General features: G+C 38.1%; 1 protein-coding gene across 5 annotated transcripts in view; it reads left to right on the top strand.

Annotated features, from left to right (window-relative positions):
• The first annotated feature begins 1,316 nt into the window (after positions 1 to 1,316).
• Positions 1,317 to 14,035, top strand: part of SLC30A9 (solute carrier family 30 member 9) — a 74,342-nt gene continuing 61,623 nt past the window's right edge. For 3 of the 5 annotated variants that reach the window (XM_068543021.1, XM_068543024.1, XM_068543020.1), the window contains exons 1-2: positions 1,317 to 1,561; positions 11,840 to 11,992. In XM_068543021.1, the coding sequence (XP_068399122.1) occupies positions 1,450 to 1,561; positions 11,840 to 11,992 (265 nt within the window). In that variant the 5' untranslated portion in view covers positions 1,317 to 1,449. The remainder of the gene's footprint in view (positions 1,562 to 11,839; positions 11,993 to 14,035) is intronic. The other 2 variants (XM_068543023.1, XM_068543022.1) reach the window with 1 other exon arrangement.

Genomic DNA, 14,035 nt, shown 5'->3' with positions numbered 1-14,035 from the left:
TTAATAACAAAAGCAACGAAAAGCAAAGGCTAAAGTCAAAGAAACAGATCCAACATGGAGTCAAAATCGGCTCTTCCCTGTTACACTAGCTGGTCTAAGAATTAAATTAATATGAGACAGATTAACAGGAGAAAATCAAACAAAAGTTTAATAACATGTATACATGGGAGAGACCCAGGAAAACTAACTCTCCAAAACGGCCAAAACCCTCACCTTGAATACCATCTTCAGCTAAAGAAAAAAGAGGATGTTGGCGGTAGTAGTTCGGGACTTCCAAGGGGAGGAAGGCAACTGGCAAGGAGACAAAAAAGCAAATGTTTGGTAAACAAATGTTTGCTGGGCCCACAGAGACAATAGGCCAGAGAGGAATTTTAACAAGCCGACTTTGCTAGGTTCCTCCCTGTCTACAAACCTAGTTTGTACTACAGTTATCTACGGTGATAGCTGCCTTCTTGGAACAGGTTCTCTATCTATATTCTTCTAGGCAGGGGAAAGGTCAAAGGTGATGAGTCTTTTGGGCCTTAAAAAAAAAAATCAGCCTAAATTAATTCTCTTGCCAAAGAAACTCATTTTGGGGTGGCAAATTTTGCTCCCCTACAATAGCTAGGGTGGTCAAGGCAGCCCTCATTCCAGTTTGAGCTAAGACGTGAATGAGCATGTCAGATAAACAACACAGTTAATGCTTGGTGAATATTGTTCTCGTCTCTTTCTCCCTGGGGCCAGACTGACTCGTTTGCATGTCTGCATATCTGCTTTTACCCAGACAAATCCTGAACGTATAAGTCTTAGTATTGTATATTACAGACAGGAATCCGAGGTTCAGACGTTACTAGGGCAAGTTAACTGATTCTGTGGGTACTTGCCTTCACGGTAATGGCTACACAACGCTGTTGTGATGTACTGTGTTCCAGGTTCCGAGGGCACTGAGGACAAATTAGCCTAGGCTTGGGCTTATCCAGAAAGGCTCTGGAGAGGGAGAGGCTCAGAAGGCCACTGTCCTTCCTCCCCACCTTACCTCCCATTTCCAACATCATGGCCCAGGATCTGAGCCCAGAAAAAAAAAAAATAGGCAGAGCACTCAACGGCTGTCACTTCTCCCAAGGCTTTCCTGGCGGTTAAGAAGCAAACAATTAACTTGTAGATACCCAAGCAAGGTACAGAAGCAGTAGCGCGTTAAGACAAGGGGAACACGCCAAACTTCCTGCGCAGCCACGCCCTCCCAAGCTGGTCCGGGGCAAGGTCTCGCGATTCGCGCTCCGCGCGTACGTCATTTCCGCTGCCTCCGCGGCCAGGTCTTTAAATAATGTTACCATTTCCGAGTTCGCTAAGGCCGCCTGCGGCGGCGCAGGCGTCGGTGTTCGGTAGTGTCCGGTCTATGGAGTCAGTTGGTTTCGGCGGCGGCGCGGAGGTAGCAGGCGGTGTCCGAGTGGGGGCCTTTGCCCCGCCAGGATGTTACCGGGCTTGGCCGCCGCCGCCGCGGCCCACAGATGTAGCTGGTCTTCCCTGTGCCGGCTTCGTCTGCGCTGCAGGGCGGTAGCCTGCGGCTCCAGCGACCTCCAGGGTGAGTGTGCTGCGCCGGCCTCTGACTCCGCGGAAGCCGGGCTGGAAGACAAGGCCGGCCTCGGCGCCGGGCGCCTGGCCTCGGGAGTATGCCGCCTTGCCCTTTCCCAACCCCAGAACCTTCTTGTCGGGCCTCCGCCTTTGCCGTTCAGCCTGCCCAGCCGGCGGGGGCCCCTACAGGCCTCCCTGATCCTGCTCTCGCCTACGGTCCTAGCACGGCCCCCGCGGGCATTTGGGGGCAATTCTCGGGCCGGGTCGCATCCGTGAAACGGACCACTTCGTTTCAGATAAAACGATACGTGAGCATCGCAGTGCCTGGCGGTGACCGCCCGCCTCCTCGCGCAGGCAGTGCGAAATTGCTGACTCCACAAAATTCCAGGGTCTTTTGAGCTCACCGCCTAACCTTTTTTGAGCACTTTGACCGAATAGATTTTCTTACCCTGTTCCTTTTCTCGTACTCCCAACCTGTGTTATTAAATTTTCTAAGGAGGAATTTGGGGGTTGCTACGCAACATTTACGAGTCATCCTTTAAGATGGGGGTATGACCATCGTACAATTATTGAATGAGCCCAGTTCGGTTGAACAATCTTTTTGGTGAAAAAGTGTCTACTGGAGCTGTAACCCAGAAAAAAGTGGTTATCGGGAGGTTTTATCCCTCTTTTTCAACAGTCTTTTCTGACTCAAATTTAAATTGACAGTTTACAAAATAACCTTGAACTTGCAAGTTTTAATGAGGCTTACCTCCGTTTTTGCCGTCATTGGCATGCCATAGGTTGCTTGACACTTGCGAACTGTTAGGAACAATGAGGGAAGAGACAGAACCAAATCCACGCCTGATATAATCCCCCAGAGTCTTGGGGATGAAAAGAGTATTTACAGAAACATTTACCCAAAATTTATGTTTGAAAAAACTTGTAGCATGTTTGTGACCTTGCAGTAGAAGTTGGAAGTCGTAGTCATTCAAGTTTATAAGTAACATAAGCTAAAATAATGCGTATCTGTGCAATTATTTTAGAATATGGTCCTATCTTTTATTTGCAATAAATGTAAAAACTGGCTCTTAAAATTTCGCAAGGGTTAATTTTAACAGCACTGTTTTTGGGGCTTTTTGGTAGTGATAAAAACGTGTAACTGTGGAGTTTTCCTATAATGGAAATGTACCTGATTCTCTTGTGAACAAAATGATTCATCTGGTTGTACTGTACTCCAAAATCCCCAACTAAACTTTCTGGCCTAGTTGCTTTTATTGACCAAGCAGTTTCGGCATTTTACACTTAAATTACGTGGAGTGGCTGTTGAATTTAGTCTAAACTGCCCTTTAAGAGTGGGTAAAAAGAAGTTGAAATAGTGTAATTTGTAATCCATTATTCTCTGTCGCTGTCAAGTCGAAAATTATGTGCTCTTTGTCTCATCCCTCTGTGAACTACAGATAATAATCACCTATCTCACCAGTCGGAATGACTGAAAAGTTGTTTGCAGTGTTTATTACCAAAAAATTAAAATGTGTTTTCATGCTTAAAAACAGTAGATGTAAAAAATAACCTTGTTTGTGCAAATTTAGTTTCAAAAATACTGAAACAGTTTTCAAAAGGGCAACCATAATTATGATAAAGCTTAAAAAATTTATTTAGAAAAAGAGTACTAATTTAGAAAAAGAGTACTAAGTACTCTTTAGTACTTAGTACTAAAGAGTACTGAGTACTAACTAAAAAGAGTACTAAGTTGGATGCACGTATGAAGAAAATATTTGCAGAACTTTTGGGGAAAAATTCTAAAAAATATTTTTCTTTATCAAGAAATAAAGTTTAGTTTATGCTTCTAAAACTGCTGTGTGGCTGGGAAAAACTTATAAAGAATAAGTCGGAGGAAATCTTGAAGGAAACAACTGCTTCATTTGCATACTTAAAAATGAGAAATGTCTGTGGGTCAAACTAACACTGAAAACATTTAAAGGCAAAAAGGAAAACAATATTCTAGAGCAGCTCTGTCCAAAAGAAATATAATGCGAACCATGTATGTAATTTTGATTTGTCTGATAGCCATAATTTAAAAATTAAAAACAGATGAAATTAATTTTATTAATATGTTTTATCCAGTATATTCAAAATATTTCAACACGTAATCAATATAAAAATTATTGAGATATTTTACATTATCTTTTCTTACCGTCTCTGGAGTCCAGTTTACACTTACAGCACATCTTAGTTCAGACTCCACATTTCAAGTGCTCAGTAAACAGTGACTACTGTATTGCACAGTGCACTTATAAAGTTAGTATCTCTAATTTATAAAGAGTTTTTACAAACCAACGTACATTCCAGTAGAAAAATGGGCAAAGGAAATGAATGCTTTCATAAAACCATTCGAGTAGCCAATAAAAATGCAAAAATGTTCCATACTTAACTAATAAGCATAGAAATATAAGTCTAAAGGATTTACTACTCATTGTCTCATATTAGCTAAGTTTTTCATAGTGATTCTTCATATTGGGGGTGCAGGAAAGCAGGAACTCTCTTACTGCTGATTGGGACATATAGTTAGTTGAACAGTGTTTTGGAGGTCAGTTATTCTTTATGTTAAAAATAACTTTAGGACTTCCCTGGTGGTTCAGTGGTTAAGAATCCGCTTGCCAACGCAGGGGACACGGGTTAGAGACCTGGTCTGGGAAGATCCCACATGCCACGGAGCAACTAAGCCCGTGTGCCACAACTACTGAGCCTGCGCTCTAGAGCCCGCGAGCCACAAGTACTGAAGCCCGCGCGCCTAGAGCCTGGGCTCTGCAACAAGAGAAGCCACTGCAATGAGAAGCCATGCACCGCAACAAAGAGTAGCTCCCACTGGCTGCAACTAGAGAAAGCCCGCGTGCAGCAATGAAGACCCAACGCAGCCAAAAGATAAATAAATAATAAATAAATAAAACCTTACTTTAAAAAAAAAGAACTTTAAAGGTATATGCCTTCTCACCCAACAATTCTATTTAAAGGGATTTGCTTTCAAGAAATAATCAGATACATATTAAAGTCTGTGCACAAGTTTATTATTAATAGTAGTAAATAGGTAACGTTTACAGTTAAGAAGAGTTGGAAGTGTTATGGTACAATTATTTTTATAAATTTATTTATTTATTTTTGGCTGTGTTGGGTCTTCGTTGCTGCGCGCAGGCTTTCTCTGGTTGCAGTGAGTGGGGGCTACTCTTTGTTGCGGTGTGCTGGCTTCGCATTGCGGTGGCTTCTCTTGCGGAGCACGGGCTCTAGGCACACGGGCTCAGTAGTTGTGGCTCACGGGCTCTAGACCGCAGGTTCAGTAGTTGTGGCGCCCGGGCTTAGTTGCTCTGTGGCATGTGGGATCTTCCCAGACCAGGGCTCGAACCCGTGTTCCCTGCATTGGCAGGCGGGTGCTTAACCACTGCGCCACCAGGGAAGCCCTGGTAGAGTTATTAAGGGCTGGTGATAGATGCAAACATTTTTTTTTTTAAATCATAATTTAGAAGAATATTTAGTGAATGGGAAAATGCTCTTGAAACTAGCAAAAATGTAGTAAGAATATATACTATGATATTACCAGTGACTTTCTCTAGAAAATTTCCTTTATTAACTTTAGTGTTTTTCAAATGATCTACACAAACATGTACTTTTTTTTTTATTTTTTTATTTTTTATTTTTATTTATTTATTTATTTATTTATGGTTGGGTCTTCGTTTCTGTGCGAGGGCTTTCTCTAGTTGGCGGCGAGCGGGGGCCACTCTTCATCGCGGTGCGCGGGCCTCTCACTATGGCGGCCTCTCTTGTTGCGGAGCACAGGCTCCAGACGCGCAGGTTCAGTAGCTGTGGCTCACGGGCCCAGTTGCTCCGCGGCATGTGGGATCTTCCCAGACCAGGGCTCGAACCCGTGTCCCCGGCACTGGCAGGCAGACTCTCAACCACTGCGCCACCAGGGAAGCCCAACATGTACTTTTAAATAATAAAAATATTACTTAGTTTCTCTAGTAAATACACCCTTTTTTAAAAAAGTTCTTTTGGCTTTGCATAAGCACTTATTTTATTTTTTCATGTATTTATGTCTTGCCTCATTTGACAATGATTTGAGATGGAAGGATGCTCCTTTAAGGACTACATGCCAAATCAACAGATACGTGCTTTTGCTTAAGTCCGAGATTAATAAAAGTATAGTTTTAAAATAAAAATATGGAAATTGACCTTTGTATTTTTTAATTTCTGTCTGCAATCTGCTAGTATTACCATACGAAAAGTAGTGGGAATTTAACCCCTTAAATAACTAATAGGAACATTGACAGTTATAAAAGACCATTTTGGCAGGCTGACAGCATGATTCTGTGTACTTCAGGTTAATAATAGGGTTACCTGTAAAATGAGGTTAACCACGGTATGTGCTTCATAGGGTTTTTGTGAGTGAGGATCATTCAGGAAAGAGGTGCCAGGCATTGTAGTTGCTGGTGGTGCAGTACTGAACAAGACAGACACAGTTTCCACCTTTTCTGGAAATGAGGAATGAGAAAACATATCTAAATGCTATGAAGGAAATAAGCAGAGTGATGGGCTAGAAGGTAGCCAGCAGGGGCCATTTCATTAGCTATGCTGGCCTGGGACTCCAGCTTTTCTGAGGAGGTGGTGACTGAGCCAAGGCATGAAAAGTGAAAATGAGCAAAGCCAGGTGAACATCTGGGGCAAAGAGCAATCCAGGCAGAGCAAATAGAGACCCTAGAGACTAGACTTGTGTTCAGGAGCAGGAGGAAACGTGCTGTGGCTGGAGTATGGTTGGAAGGGGAGGGGTGTGTGAAATGAGATTTGGGAGGTATAGCCTTTTGGGTTGTAGGTTTAAAAAAAAAAGGAAGTGTTTTAAAAATATCATTCTGACTACTGTGTAGAGAATGGATTGGAAAGGGAAGAGTGTAAATAAGGAGATCACTGGGGGCTATTAATTAGAGTTACCTGCGCAAACAGGATTGTGGTTGGGCCATGGTAGTTAGCAGTGGAGATGGAGAGATGTAGATGGCTTTGAGGTATGTTTTGAGATATAAATTATGGTGTGATAATACAGGTAAAGCATTTCATACAGTGGCACTTGGCAAATCCTTAATGTATTCGATATTTTTTTCCCCTTTTCCTAAGCAAATATTTACAAGAATTAAGCAAGGCAGTAGAGTTGGTGTGCCAAGATGCAGTGCAGGAAGTTGTATATTCTTTACATACTCCAAAAAAAAAAAAAAAAAGGATTCCCTATTGCTTACTCTGTTCTGGTGAAAAATCACATCGGCAATAGTGCTGAAGGTTGAGCCACCTGGTCTAGGTCACCCTTTTGCTTGCCAGATGATTAGACATAAGAGGGATTTTCCTGCATTTTTTGTTAGCTGAAAGCATAAAAGTAAACTAAAGATAGTCAGTGTGTTACTATTAGCAGTATAATATTTGAAATAATTTAACAATGGATGTATTTTTAATTTAAAATTTTAGGCATTTGGGGAAAATATAGAAAAGTATAAGGTATAGAGTAAAAATTATGCATAATCCAGATATTTCACCAGTAGCATTTTTGAATAGTTGAAATCAAGCTGTATTATTTTGTCTCCTGCTTTTTTTAATGCAACATCATGATTCAGTTATACACACACACACGTATATTCTTTTTCAGAATGTATATTTTTCAGAATATACATATATATATTCTTTTTTAGATTCTTTTCCATGGTAGGTTATTACAAGATATTGAATGTAGTTCCCTGTGCTATACAGTAGGTCCTTGTTGTTTATCTGTTTTATATATAGTTGTGTATATATGTTAATCTCAAGGTCCTAATTTATCCCTCCCTTCTTTTCCCCTTTGGTAACCATAAGTATGTTTTCTATATCTGTGAGTCTGTTTCTGTTTTGTAAATAAGTTTATTTGTATCATTTTTTAGATTCCACATATAAGTGATATCATATGACATTTGTCTTTCTCTGTCTGACTTACTTCACTTAGTATGATAATCTCTAGGTCCATCCATCTGCAATGGTCTCTCTTTCTTTTTTTTTGTTTTTTAAAAAAATATTTATTTATTTGGCTGTGCTGGATATTAGTTGCGTGCTGCAGGGTCTTCATTGCTGCGTGCGGGATCTTTAGTTGTGGCATGCCGGATCTAGTTCCCTGACCAGGGGTCGAATCTGGGCCCCCTGCATTGGGAGCACAGGGTCTTAACCACTGGACCACCAGGGAAGTCCCTGCAATCGTCTCTTAAGAAAAGAGACTGATCTCTGGAAGACTTAGGTGTAAGTTTGTCTCTGGTCCTGAAATTAGCCTGAAGCAAAACATTTCAAACCATTAAGAAATCTTTTTGTTTGTTTTTAGTTATTATTATTGCAGAAGCAACATGCACAGTAGACAGAATTGTCAGTTTGCATGGGAGAAAAAGAGTTTTTTGTATTGTTGTAGTATGAAAAGGCTAAATTTCCTCCAAAAGCCAGAGTAAGTGGTAGATGACAAACAGGATTGGAGAGAGAGGACAAAGGGTGATCAGTAGCAATGTTATTAGGAGTTGCAGAGGCAGTAACAGTAAAATAAAAGCAGAGAAAAGTGATTGTTTCGATTAGACTGATAAGATACCAGTAGCTCTGCAGTCTCGATGAACAGCCTTGTATATGCAGCAAGGAGAAGTTCCTTGTCCAGGCCCATAGCGAAGTGAGCACCAAACTAAAGACTAATCTGTACCATAACATAGCTTATTTTAGAAGTCACCTTGAAGAAAGGCTATCAGTGGTGGTTAATTTTTTTTGCTGTCTTTCTGCTTCCTAGAATTAATTAACAAATTCAGTAATTTATTCAACAAATGGTTGCGTTTCTACTAACATGTGTTAGGTATTCTGTTTGTTTTATTGAATCAAATGTGGTCCTGTGTATTTTTTAGAATATAAAATATTAAAGGTAGAAACATATTCTGCAATTTCTGTGTAATTTTCAATCTTGTATTCATGGCAAATGTGTACTTTTAAAGTTGATACCTAAAATTCTACTAAAGTTAAAAATTAATTACTTCTTGAAACGGTGAGCAAGGAAGCTATCAAGATTACTAAGATAGTGTCAAAGGACACAGGAGTTGGGAATCCCCTGGTGGTCCAGTGGTTAGGACTCTGCGCTTTCACTGTTGAAGTTAAGAGTTCGATCCCTGGTCAGGGAACTAAGATCCCACAAGCCGTGCGGAGAGGCCAAAAAAAGAAAAGGACACAGGAGTCAACTTGAAGAGACCCCTACTGGCCCAAAATGGGATGGACAGTTTGGACATAAATCAGGATAATGACTAAAATGGATTGATATACATCAAATAATGTTTAAATCTATGGAATCATAATGATACATACACATGCATATTATTGTGTCACTGTTGTAGGATGGTAGGTAGTGAACTCATTATTTTGAGAACTGGTAAATAAAGGGAAAAAATTAAGCATTCAGCCTGACTTTCCTACATGAACTATACTGCTGGATAACCAAATACATGAAGGGAATTTTCTCTTTGTAGAAGTATTCTGACTAAAAAATGAAGTGATAAAACTATAATATCACCATTTTGTAACCACCTAAGGAATAAATGATTCTAGGCATTGAACAACAGCAGACACTATCACAAATAGAGACAACCAAATATTATGTGGCTCCTGGTTAAAGAACACATCACTACTTAATCAAGCAGTGTTGTCCTAATAAAAAGGAACCTGAATTTGGATAAAGCCTTTATATCCATCGATTTATAGAACACATAGAAGTACAGGTTAAACAACACCATGGGAATTAAATCAGTAAAATTCAGACTGGAAAACAACCAGGACAAAAATTTAGTACGAACCGCTGGTTTCTTCAATATAAAAATTGCTCTAAAACACATATCCTGTAGAAAAGAGACTTAAAAGACATCTCAGTCAATTGCAGCATGTGGACCAAATTAGGATCTGTTCACATACACAAAAATTATGACTTGTAACAGTGGAAATTGGAAATTGAGGATATTTGATGATATTAAGGATTTTTTTTTTACTTGCAATGGTGGTATGGCTATGTTTTAAAAAGTTCTTATCTCTTAGAATGCGTACTGAAATATTTATGAATGAAACTACTTTATGTCTGAGATTTACATCAAATTAATATGTAGGTGGGGAGATGCTGGTGCAGGCAGAGATGAAACAGGGTTGGCCATGAGTTGATAATTGTTGAAGTAATGAGTATGTGTACGTTTACTGTACTGTTATTTTTCTACCTTTGCATATATTTGAAATTTTCTGTAATAACATGTTTTAAAAATTAAGGAGAACCTTGAAAAAGATCTAGGATCAAGTCATGAAAACCTTGTCCTCTTCTGAGGAAGGATTTTTAGACTGTAGTAATCCCTCTTTAAACACCTTAGCACAGTCTCTATAGAAGTGTTTCATCAGTGGGTAAAAAAAATGATGGTGTCATAGTGTTTTTGTTAGGTAATTATCACAAAAGATATTTTGAATAGGGCTGACAAGTCGGAACACCAGTGGCTGTGGTGAAGAAGATGCTTTCCTGGAGGGTGGGTTTCTTAGGAGAATTCGCTTTAACCCTTTCTTCACTAATTAATTTTGCTGGTAGGCTACATATTTTAACGTGCAAGAAGATGCATTGTTATATTCACTTTACTCAGCCTTTAATAAGTAGAGGCAAATGATCAAAAAAACATACTGGGGGACTTCCCTCGTGGTGCAGTGGTTTAAGAATCTGCTTGCCAATCAGGGGACACGGGTTTGATCCCTGGTCCTGGAAGATCCCACATGCCATGGAGCAAGTAAGCCTGTGCACCACAAGTACTGAGCCTGCACTCTAGAGCCTGCGAGCCACAGCTGCTGAGCCCATGTGCCACAACTACGGAAGCCCACGTGCCTAGAGCTCGTGCTCCTCAACAAGAGAAGCCACCGCAATGAAAAGCCCACGCACTGCAACAAAGAGTAGCCCCCGCTCGCTGCAACTAGAGAAAGCCTGTACGCAGCAAGGAAGACCCAACACAGCAAAAAATAAATAAATAAATTTATTAATTAAAAACAACAACAACAACAAAAACATACTGGGCCTTCAACAAATATTTGCCAAATAAGTGAAAGAGTAAGATGGCATCAGAAAGTTTTTGAAGAAAACAAGTTCTAAGCCTGGAATTTGAGTGAATACTTATGCTGCCTTATGTCCCTCATGCTTTTCAGATTATCTTCAGTGTTCACAATAATTGATGTTCCTGATGAATTCTCTGAGCCATTAAAAAATTTATTTTTCTTGATTTTGGAAGGAAATCTATACATGCACATACATGAATTAACATTTTGGGAAGATCATTATTAAGCAGTTAGAAAAGTTTCAACTCTTAAGTGCTTAACCCTCCACTCTTGGAGAAACCTGACTGTTTCTAATGATATAATTTCATTACTTCACCTAAAACTTTAGAAAATATATAAATTATACCTAAACAAGATTTTCGAGTTTTAAGTATTCAGCGTAAAAAAATAAAAGCAAGAGGGTCACATGAGAGTAGAGACAGATAGATTTACTTTTCTACCACTTGGATGCAAATGTGGAATATATTTTCCTTCTGTATTTCAGCCCTCTAAAGCTCACAGTCAACCCAGATGCAACAGCTAAAGTGCTTTGTAATTAGTCTTCTATTCTTCCCTCAATTAGAATTCCCATATACTGAGAAATCTCACCAAATGTTGATCTAATTATCTGATTTAAAAACATCAGTGACAGTATGAATGACTGATTAATATAATTCAGATATTGATTGTGAAATGAAAGATGACTCAATCTCCAGCTAGCAGAAGGAAGATGCAGGGTAATTTTGAGTAGGACACACTCCTGACCTTCCCCCTCTCAGAGTTCTTATTCTGAAAAGTACATTATGCCATTTTTTTTATCATGCAACCAGCATACAAAATAAAGAATATCTTTTATATGCCAGAGACCTTTCAGAACAGCTGAATAATACGAATATTTTGATTTTATATAATTTTAAAAGTTTCCATGTAAATAAATTTGCAAATTAGGGGAAAAAAAGGAATATTTTCTTTTCCTTTACAAAATATAGACCCTGTATACCTAGGGCTCAATGAAACACCTCCACGGAAAGGGTGACTTAGCATTGTGCGTTTGGATATTTAACAGGATGAAAGTTTTTACTGTTATTCTGTAAAATTATTCTCTTATCATAGGAGGTATGTTTTATTGGGTATAAAAATCCTTATTATTAGTTTGTTTGAAATTTAAAAAATTTTTTTCTTTTAGAATGGCAGAATTTAGTGACATTTGGAAGCTTTTCAAATATTGTTCCCTGTTGCACACTGAATCAAGTAAAGTTGTATTCCACAAATGTTCAGAAAGAAGGACAGGGATCACAAACTCACAAAATGGAAAAAGTACCATCATTTGATGAAGCAGGTGTGTATAAATCTTTTAAAATAGTTTTTTTCTGTGTACCGGGATGGTTTGCATAAGATTATTTGTTCCTTGAATGTTTGATAGAACTTACATGTAAAACCATCTGGACTAGTGTTTTCTTGGTGAGGAGTCATTAAACTACTAACTTAATTTCTTTTAATTTTTCTATTTCATTTTGACTCTATTTTGGTAAGTTCTGTTTTTTTCTAGGAATTTATCCACTTCAAGTAAATTTTTAATTTATTGACATAAAGTTCATGGTACTCTCTGTATACTTTTAGCAGCATATGTAGTTACACCCTTTTTTCCATTCCTAGTGGTGTTTGTCTTATTTTCTTGATTAATTTTGCCAAAGCTTTGTCTGTTTTATTATTTTTCCAAGTAATTTTTTTTACTTTATATCATATGTTTGTCTCTTATTTCATTAATTTCTACTCTTACCTTAAATATATTCTCCTTTCTGCTTCCTTTGTATTTACTCTGTTATTCATTTTTTAACTATCAGTTAGCTATTTTGCTCATTAATTTTGAACCTTTTTTTTCTAAAGTAGGAATTTAAGCCATAGTAACTCTGATGGTAGATTTGACATTCTTTCTTTTAGTTTTACCTAAAATTTTGCATTGTGTATTTTGAAGCTATGTTATTAGATGCATACACATGTAGAATTGTTACATAACACTGATGAATTAGACCTTTTATTGTTATGTAACAACTCTTTTTTTTTTTTTTTTAGTGACATCTCCACCAGATTTCATTGGTATTTGCCTGGTATAATTTTTCCTGTCCTTTGGCTTTAACCTTTTTTGTCCTAATTTGATAATCTTTGTCTTTTAACTGAAAGTTTAGTCTGTTTACATTTACTGTAATCATCGATATGTTTGGACATACTTCTGCCATTGTATCATGTGCTTCCCTGTGCGGTTTTTTTTTTTTTTTTTTAATTCCTTTTTTGCCTTCTAAAAAAACCTTTTTTTTTTCTCATTCCATTATCCCCTCTCCCTCATACACAGAAACAACACACACTTGCTTGGGAGTTATATACTTTATGTCTGTACTAAAGTCTAAAGGTAATTGAAAAGTTTACTTTCCTTCTGAAAAGTACAAAGAACTTAGAATGTTTTAACTCTGGTCACCCCCTCCGAACTTACATGTGATTTGTTTGCTAGTATTTTGTGTCTATTCTGCTCTCTTTTCCTTCTATAAAATAAACATTGCTATTTGTTTAAATTTATCTAAAATCTTTGTTAACCATCTTTTCTTATTTCTCTGCTCTTTCTGTCTGATGTAGAATACATCCTATAGAAATTCCTTTAGGTGAGGATCTTTCATGGTAAAGGCACATTTTAATATCTTATTCCATTGTCTTTTGGCTTTCACTGTTGCTGTTGAGAAGTCAGATATCATGCCTTTGTTTCCATGTCTTTTCTGTTTGTCTGCTTTTTAAATTTGATTAACTTTATTTTGAAAGTCTTTTTCTTTGGTGTAAACTGCAGTTTTACTATGAAGTGACTAGGTGTGTATTTCTTTATATTTACCCTGCCTGAGATTTGTTGGGCTTCCTGGATCTGAGAATTGGCATTTTTCTATCAATACAATTCTGGAATTCTACAATTCTCTGTCACTGTCCCTTGAAGTATGTATTACCCCCTCTCATTTCTCTTTTATCTCCTTTTGGAACTCTAGTTAAAAATATTTTGGATCTTCTTGCTTTATTTTCCCTGTCTCTAAACCTCTCTGACATACTTTGTATTTCTTTATCTTTCTGGCCTGGATCCTGGATTATTTCCTTAGGTCTACCTAGTTCACTAATTCCCTCTTTAGTTGCCTCTAATCTGCTGGTTGGTACATCTGTTGTGTTTTTAATTTTAATGGTTATATTTTTCATTTCTAGAAATTATTTCTATTTTTCATCTTGCTTGGTTGGTCTCTTGTTCCTTGCTTATGTTTTCAAACTTCTCTATTATTAGGCATATTAAACATAGCTAGTTTATAATCTGTGACTGAAAATTCTGCTATCTGAAATCTTTTGGTTCTTACTGTAT

This window comes from Eschrichtius robustus, chromosome 4, assembly GCF_028021215.1.
Source record: "Eschrichtius robustus isolate mEscRob2 chromosome 4, mEscRob2.pri, whole genome shotgun sequence".
Taxonomy (NCBI): domain Eukaryota; kingdom Metazoa; phylum Chordata; class Mammalia; order Artiodactyla; family Eschrichtiidae; genus Eschrichtius; species Eschrichtius robustus.
Note: the sequence above shows the minus strand (reverse complement) of the source record. Positions and strands in the feature narration are given on the sequence as shown.